This window comes from Vigna radiata, chromosome 7, assembly GCF_000741045.1.
Source record: "Vigna radiata var. radiata cultivar VC1973A chromosome 7, Vradiata_ver6, whole genome shotgun sequence".
NCBI lineage: Eukaryota > Viridiplantae > Streptophyta > Magnoliopsida > Fabales > Fabaceae > Vigna > Vigna radiata.
In genome coordinates, this window is record NC_028357.1 from 22,908,858 (window position 1) to 22,917,437 (window position 8,580).

At 37.9% G+C, this 8,580-nt stretch overlaps 1 protein-coding gene across 1 annotated transcript; it reads right to left on the minus strand.

Annotated features, from left to right (window-relative positions):
* Nucleotides 1-1,793: 1,793 nt before the first annotated feature.
* Nucleotides 1,794-8,478, minus strand: LOC106766190 (LEAF RUST 10 DISEASE-RESISTANCE LOCUS RECEPTOR-LIKE PROTEIN KINASE-like 1.2). Its single transcript, XM_014650941.2, has 6 exons — nucleotides 8,310-8,478; nucleotides 5,057-5,122; nucleotides 4,191-4,913; nucleotides 3,377-3,412; nucleotides 2,999-3,277; nucleotides 1,794-2,858 (listed from the first exon to the last, which is right to left on the minus strand). Exons 1-6 carry the CDS (start codon nucleotides 8,476-8,478, stop codon nucleotides 1,948-1,950), a joined length of 2,184 nt encoding a protein of 727 aa, XP_014506427.2. The 3' UTR covers nucleotides 1,794-1,947.
* Nucleotides 8,479-8,580: the final 102 nt, after the last annotated feature.

Genomic DNA, 8,580 nt, shown 5'->3' on the forward strand with positions numbered 1-8,580 from the left:
TGGGTTAGAGTGAGAGATGATGAATAAGATATAGGGCGTGACACATTCTTTTCAAGAAGATAATACAACATTAATAGAAGGATCTTGATATTTTAACAACACTTTTTAACAACTTTTTTACAATAGAACACATGTCATCATTTCATTCGTCTATTCGTATTTATTTTAAAAAATTATTTGAAACGAACCAATCATAAGCTACCATGTACGCGCACTAGTGCAGAAAAGGCTTTAGATGTCAGTTATTTTAGGCTTTTAACGTCACCAACAGAACCGACGTCTATACGGGTGACGTTAATGGGACGTCGGCTTTTTCAGGGGCGATGTCGATATAGACGTCTGTTCAGTAAGAAGCCCGACGTCTACAAGTCTAATCTTACCTTAAACGCCAGTCTGTATAACTTGGGATGTCTATAAAGCCATCAAACATTGCATTAACCAACGTCTTTGGGACAACATAGACGTCAGTTTGTACATTAACTGTCATCTATGAAGCGATCGTTGTGTTTTGGTGCAGTTTTTGTCGTGTCTTGGGGTAGCATAGTAGCACCTCCTTCCTTTGCTAGTTTCTTCGTAAGAAAAAGTTGCGTCTTTTGGACTTCTCATGGTATTTCAACCCAAAGACAAACTGGGATCGTTGCCTAGGTCTATTCTGACCGTCATTGAAAAAGAATACAGTGAGAATACACCATAAACTATTTCGTTGACGGTCGGAATGGACATAGGCAACAACCCAAATTCGTCCTTGGATTGAAATGTCGTGAGAAATCCAAAAAACGCAAGTTTTCCTTACGAGGAAACTAGCAAAGGGAGAAGGTGCACTACGCTACACAAAGACACAACAAAAAAACTGCACCAAAACACAACGAAAACTCATTTTAATCGGTTCAAATGAGAGATAATACATCAAAGATTACTTTAACCAGAGTAAAAACAACTTTGAATAGTTAAAAGGAGAGGAAACTTACCTGGAAATGCAGAGCAGCAGAGAGAAAACGCAAAGACGATTAAAGTGTTGGTTCGGAAACCGCTGGTTCGCAGTGTTATTTAACAAGAAATTAGACGTCTGTTGTGAACAAAACCGACGTCTAAAATGGAAAATACGTCAGACGCATGACTAATATGACGTCCATTCGATTTAAAAATTAATATTTCTATTATATATAGACGTCGGCTTTGAGGCATGAGACGTTTCGCAGGCGAAAGTGAATGACTTTTCACATACCTGGTAGGATTATAGACGTCGGTACCTGAGGCAACTGACATCTATATGTCTGACAGGTTGGTGAACAGTATTAATTTTCGCCCTATAGACGTCGATGCCCTGTCAATGTGGTAGGATCCGACATCTATAAAGCTAAAAAGAGCGATTATTCATCTGTCTGGCAGATTTATAGGCGTTAGTTAGCAGGAGCCCGACATCTATATGTCTGACAGGATGGTGAGCAGCATTAATTTCCGCCATATAGTCGTCGGGGGCCCCAACGGACCGACGTCTATAACGCTGAAGGAAATTACTTTTCACCTAACGATCAGAAATATAAACGTTAGGTTGGAAGGGCCGACATCTAAAATCTATAGACGTCGGAGATCGACCTAACGGATGCCTATATTGCTAACTTATTTATGGAAATGTCACCGATCATCAATATACGTCGGGCTTACCTCTAACCGACGTCTATAGAGTGACGTTAATCAGCGTTTTTGCACTAGTGACGTTGTCAAAAAGTTGTCAAAATAGAGTTGTTGAAAAAACTTTTTCCTTAATAGAATATCTTTGACAGAGGAAGAAAATATGTTATTCGTTCTTTAACCCCTTGAGATATCAAAAACATGACCCCATAAGCATAAAAGAATTAAAAAAAAAAAATTATTGGGAGTAAGCTTTGGATAACCAAATGAATCAGCTCTATGATTCTATGTACACTAGATAACGTAAATCATAGACTAGTTAACAATACTACGTACAGTTTGAAAATTTGAATCAGGTGAAGGAGGAGGAGGTTCAATCTTTAACAAAGCAGTATCATCTTCTGATATATCCAGCACCTCATGCTTGCTTTTATACTTCCCATCACTTCTTATATCCTCAAGTCTATCCAGCACTTGTGCCATAGTAGGCCTTACATCTTTGGAACTCTGCAAGCACTGAAACGCCAACTCAGCCACTGCACTGATCATTTTCCTGACCTTGAAATCCGACTCAAACCCTAGAGTTGGATCCACAATCTCATGCAACGCACCACTTTGGATCTTCTTGATGGCCATGTTGGACAAGTTGATCTCATGTCTACGCCTAGAGATATCAACCGCATGCATGGAAGATATGAGCTCGATCAGCACCACCCCGAAGCTATAAACATCACTCTTATCAGTGAGCTGGTAGTACTCGTGATACTCTGGATCCACATAACCAGGAGTTCCTTGTGGGGCAGTGGAAACGTGTGTGGCATGGATTGGGAAGGGACGTGAGAGGCCAAAATCTGCTACTTTGACACTGAAGTGGTTGTCAAGGAGAATGTTGCTGGTTTTTACGTCTCTGTGGATGATATCAGAAGCGTGGAGATATACCAATGCACTTGCAGTTTCAATGGCAATGTTCATTCTGATGTGCCAAGGGAGTGTGCCAGGTTTTGCTCTTTGACCATGAAGATGATCAGCCACGGTTCCATTTGGAATGTATTCGTACACCAGCAGAAGTTCTCTACTGTGGCGAGGAGTGCATCCATATAGAGACACAAGGTTCTGGTGGTGTAGGCCAGTTAAGATTTCCACTTCATTCACGAATTGCTCAACTCTTTTCAAACTGTTCTCGTACATTCTCTTCACTGCCACTAATCGTCCATCCTGAAGTTTCCCTACACAACAAATCAATATATCACAATTCAAATCATTCTAAACTTTTTATGCACAGTTTTTTAGAAACTAATGTGAATGTCTCAGGTACAAAATTGATAACTAGTGAATAATTATGAGAAAGGGTGATGATGAGTTTTACCAAAATACACTTTTCCAAATCCTCCGTCTCCTAGTTCTCTGTCTGGATTAAAGAAGTTTGTGGCCTCTTCAAGTTCACTATAGGTGAAGAAGTGGACTCCAATGTATTTATTTCCCTTCTCATAATCTTCTAAACAAGAACTATGTGAGATTCCTTTAGAATTATATACTACAGAAGATGTTACTTCACGGAGATGATGATTCTTCTTCTTTAGGCGACCATAATAGATGTAAAAGCCAAGGCTAAATACAATTCCACTTATCACTGCAGCAGCAACACCTGCCAACAATCATTCAAATTTTCGGTTAGTATGAATGTATTAATGAAATATATACAACATTTAGAATTCTCTTTCAAGGATAATGGGATATATATTACCTATAACCAGCTTCCTTCTCCAGTTCCATTTATCGCCTGAGACAGTCCACATTGAAGACAAACAGGAGTGAGAACAGTTTGTGGAAAATCATGAAAATTCAAGGAGGATATAGAACAAAAATATCTAATTTTTTATGAGTTAGGTAATGAGTAAACTATATAAAACGAGAATGATAAGCAACATATCGTTAAAGTCAACAGACCAAAACAGTTTCACATAGAATTGCACTGTAAAATCTGGATTTAGATGGAGAGGGAGAAAAGAAAAGAATCACATCAAAGAATGTAATTTATGATTAGACCATTATTGACAAATTCAGAAGATATATTAACATCACTTTGTCAATACTTTGTGAGCACCAAATTAACACCACTAAAAGACAAAATAAACATGTGAAAAATAAATGTCGAAACACAACCTAATCATATTATTCCGTGTCAGAGAAAATTCTGAAGAAATAAGAGGAGGATTTCTGTGAAGCCTCCTAAACTAAGCAACAAATTGTTTGCCACCAACCCACAAAAAAGAGTCAACAACTTTGAAGATTCATCAGCCACCTAAATCCTAACAGAGGTTCCTGTAACATCTTTGAACACCAGCAATATTTTTATCTAATTAGCTACAACAAAACTGTTCTCTGACTTGGTCAATGGTTTATTTTTTACTAGGTTCCTAGTTCTACAGATTTCTAAACAGCCATTTCTACAGATTTCAACACGCAAGCAAAATAAATCTATTTTCAAAAGTTCAAATCCATATGTATATGTGCATGAAGGACACATGAATATAGAAGAGAAGAGAAAGAAGACATACTATTAGAGCAATCTAAACCTTCACTTCCATTGGGGCAAAAACATGAAAACTGAGACTCATTATTAGCCCCACATGTTCCATTAGTCGAAACGCATTTTAAGCACTGGTGAACTTGTGCCTCTGAAATAAGATGTATTTCAAACCCTTCACTCAAGGCTTTGTTGAGTCCTTGAATTCCCCCATCAGGGTCAAGTTCCTGTGCTACTTGCACTTCAATCCTAGCTCCATCACAGTCTTGGACTTTCCCAGTTGCAGGGTCCCCATAGAAAGCACTCTTGTTACCATCTTCCTTGCATTGAAAAGAGCGTGTGCTGTTTGAAATCAGGGAATAGGGACAACCATAGTAGATGGTGATGTTCCTAACATTCAGGTATCTAAAGAGATTTGAATCCACGGAGTTGTTGGTTACGGCTGAGGAAGAGCAATTATCATAGACAAGGCCTGTTCGAACCACTTTCACGGTGTACTGAACTGGATCAAAGTGAAGAACTTGAAAAGTTTGTGAGCCAAGTTGAAGGGTGGAGTTTTGATTATCCTCACAGTTGAGCTTGAATTGGCGGTTGCTAGCACAATAACTGGGTCTGCTCCCTCCCCAGAAAGGGTAGTAGATGGACGTTAGTCCGCAGCTGAATGGCTTGCTACACTCTTCGTGTTTGTTCTCTTCTTGGGAACTGATTGATGCCACCAAGACCAAGAACACCGATGCAAGGAATAAGAAGCTCACTGGAACATTTTCATTATGATGCAATACCAAATTAGCCATAGAAAAAGCAGAGAAAATGAGAAATGAAAGAAGGGTAGGTCTACGATATAAGTGATCAATGCCATGACGTTGTTCCTTTTTAATATTTACTTTATCGATTGACCTTCTGAATTTTCAATAGCTGCTGAATTGGACGATATTTGCGTTTCTTGTTCCAATCTTGGTCTTCCTTACGAACCTTCAACCTTGCCACCTCAACAGCTATTACAAGACACGAGTACAACATTATTTTTTTCAAATTTTGAATACCATGTGTTGATATACAACAAAAGTTTATAAAATATTCATCAATTAAATTATATTGATATTTTTTATTAATATACCGTTATGATGTCACACTTCACGAAACCATATTTGAGATTATAATAAAAAAAATATATAGTTTAATTAGATTTTTATATTTTTGAATCTGATGTTCATACCCCGAAAGCATGATTTCAAGTCTTGCATATCAAGAAACGCTCCATCATATTATATATATGGTGTTTTATCTGCAATCACACCAAAACTCACATATTTCAACAAATATGCAAATATTTCAAAGCTCTGTCTGAAAAATTGAATCACACATGTGATTACTTGATGTTGATCTAAATAGTTTTATCAGATATTGACTTTTCAAATTAAGGAAATGGTGGGGTCTTGAATACCAATGTTTTAAGCATTATTTTCTGAAGTTTGACATTTTATTTAGTTCTTTAACATGCTGATATGGGCTGACAAGACATATCTTAACATTGCAAAATATATATATATATATAAATGATACATGATTGTGTGCGTTGTTTGACAAAGTCAAAAATAAATATATTACAAATGGACAGTTACAGTAGGGTGTATGCAAGAAGCATTCATCAGCCATAGAAAAAGAATGAACCACACCACCAGTAACATAGTTTAAAACTCGATTTGATGATTCACTTGTTAAACTTGATTCACAAAACGTAAATTAAAAGTTGAATTCATTAAAGGAATTCAAGTTCAAGTGTGTTTATTTTTACTCTATTGATTCATGTTTTAACTGGGTCGATAATAAATATTATATTTTGTTATTAATTTTATATAATTACTTTTTGTTGATATCATTTTTTTATAAAATAAATAAACAATGATATGTAAAATAATTATAATGGAAATGGAATCAACTAAAAGATTAAATTAAATCATTTGGAACAAATTAAATTTCGACTTAAGTCAATTTGTATCTAATGAACTAAATTGAAGTTTGCTCTTATACCTATATATATATATATAGAATTCTATTTGTCATCTTTGATAATTAACTTATGTGATACATTTTTAAAGAGTCAATACATTAGTGCAGAATTGGCTTTTAACGTCACCTCTTAGACGTCAGTTAAGCGGTGGCCCGATGTAAATCAATGATCGGTGAAACTTTTGTAAATAAGTTATCAATATAGACATCGGTTATAGACGTCGAGACCCTCATAACCGATGTCTAAAGGCCCTCATATACGTCGGCTCCCCCGAATAGACGCCAAAAATAAACAAAAAAGTTAATAAAAAATAATTTTTTATTCTATTTAGACGTCTGTTAAGGGGGAACCGACTTCTAAAGCACTTTAGACATCAGTTATTTGGGGAACCGACGTCTAAACCCTAAACCCAAAAATTTAAACTCACTTTTTGGCTTTATATAGACGTCTGATCCCGCCACTCCGACTTCTAAAGCACTTTAGACGTCTGTTATTGGGGGAACCGACGTCTAAACCCTAAACCCAAAAATTTAAAAACTCACTTTTTGGCTCCATATCGACGTTTGATCCCACCACTCCGACTTCTAAAGCACTTTAGACGTCAGTTATTGGGGGATTCGACGTCTAAACCCTAAACCCAAAAATTTAAAAAGTCATTTTTTGGCTCCATTTAGACGTCTGTTATGGGGTGAACCGACTTCTAAATCCCTTTAGACATCTGTTATAGGGGAACCGACTTCTAAATGTCGACATTAAAACACCGTGATTGCGAGACAGTCGTTACACGCACTCATTCTTCATCATCTTCATCGTGTTTTCTCTATACGGGTTACAATTTTCAGGTTCGTTTTCTCACTTTTGCACCGTGTTAAATTCGTTTTACTCTGATTACTTCATTGTTTGATGCATTATCTTTCATTTGAACCAATTAATTGTTGGTTACGCACACTCATTGTTCATCATCTTCGTCATGTTTGCTCTCTACGGGTTACGCTTTTCAGGTTCGTTTTCTCACTTTTGCACCGTTTTAAATTAGTTTTACTCCAATTACATCACTCTTTGCTGCATTATATTTCATTTGAACCGATTAAAATGCGTTTTTGTTGGGTTTTGGTGCAGTTATTCTTGTGTCCTTGGGCGGCATTCTTTGGTGGCGATTTCTTGCATTTTGCACTCTCCAATTCCCTCCAATACGTTTTTAAAACCATCCAATAAAAAAAAAACACAATACATTCTCTTCAACTAAAATATAAAGTTGTAAACTCAAATCACCATCAGTAAGAAGCAACCTCAGAGACGTCTGACCTGTATGGATCAAACATCTATATCACTAGTAAAAAATTGCGATTATACAGCGCACATTATGTCACGGTTCACCAGAAACCGCAGCATAATGCTGCGCGGTGGCAGTTTTGTAAATAAATCGAACTTATATGTCGCGGTTCCCCACTTAACCGCGGCATATACCCCAGTCAACCATCACCTTTGATGCCACGTCAGGAAAAAAAATTTAATAACAAGGGTATATGTCGCGGTTCTCTGAGCAACTGCAGCATATAACCCTGTAACCTCCTGACATTCCCCATCAGTCAGCCCCTGCAATAAATTGGCAGGGGAATATACCGTGGTTGGTCAGAGAACCGTGGCATATACCCCTACCAATTTATTGCAGGGGCTGACTGATGGGAATGTCAGAAGGTAGCAGTGGGTATATGTCGCGGTTCTCTGAGCAACCGCGGCATATACCCCCTGCTACCTTCTGACATTCCCCAAAAGGCAGTTGGGAAGGCAGTTCGGGGATTGTGAACGTCGGGGTATATGTCGCGGTTCTCTGAGCAACTGCGACCTATTCCTTGATCTGAGTAAATTTTAAAAATTTCAGAGAATATGCCGCGGTTGGACGCTAAACCGCAACATATAGGTTAAAAAAATTTCAAAAATGCCATTATTAATTATTTTTTTAAATGAATAGGCCACGGTTAAGTGTAGAACCGCGGCATATTCTCCTTTATGTCGCGGTTAAGTGTAGAATTGCGGCATATTCTCTTCTGAAGGTTAAAAAAACACAAAACAGTTTCATCTTCTCCACGCGACTGAAGCATTTCTCTCTGCCTCTGCACTACGCGAAAACGCCACTACGCTGCGCCATCTTCGTCTTTGCCGTCGCGTCATTGCCGCCATCTGTCGCGCCCTCTGCCGTCGCGCCCTCCGCCGCCGCGCCATCTCTGCCTCCCGAAGGGCTTCCTCCACCAGCGTCGCCGTCGCAAGTTGGTGTTGCTCCCATTATCTTCGTCTTTGGTGCTCCCATTACGGTAAGTTGATCAAACTATTGTATTTGATATATGAGTTTTTGAGTTTGTTTAAGAACCATGATGTTTGTTTAAGAAATAGGATTTAATTAAAAATAAAC

Bases quoted from the DNA above. Each gene is read 5' to 3' on its own strand.
- LOC106766190 (XM_014650941.2), bottom strand. From the start codon at position 8,478: ATGGGAGCACCAAAGACGAAGATAATGGGAGCAACACCAACTTGCGAC. The intron at 4,914-5,056 runs GTCAATCGATAA...AAAATGTTCCAG, and splicing joins AGCTATTGAAAATTCAGAAG to TGAGCTTCTTATTCCTTGCA. The intron at 3,278-3,376 runs GTAATATATATC...GATTGTTGGCAG, and splicing joins GAGAAGGAAGCTGGTTATAG to GTGTTGCTGCTGCAGTGATA.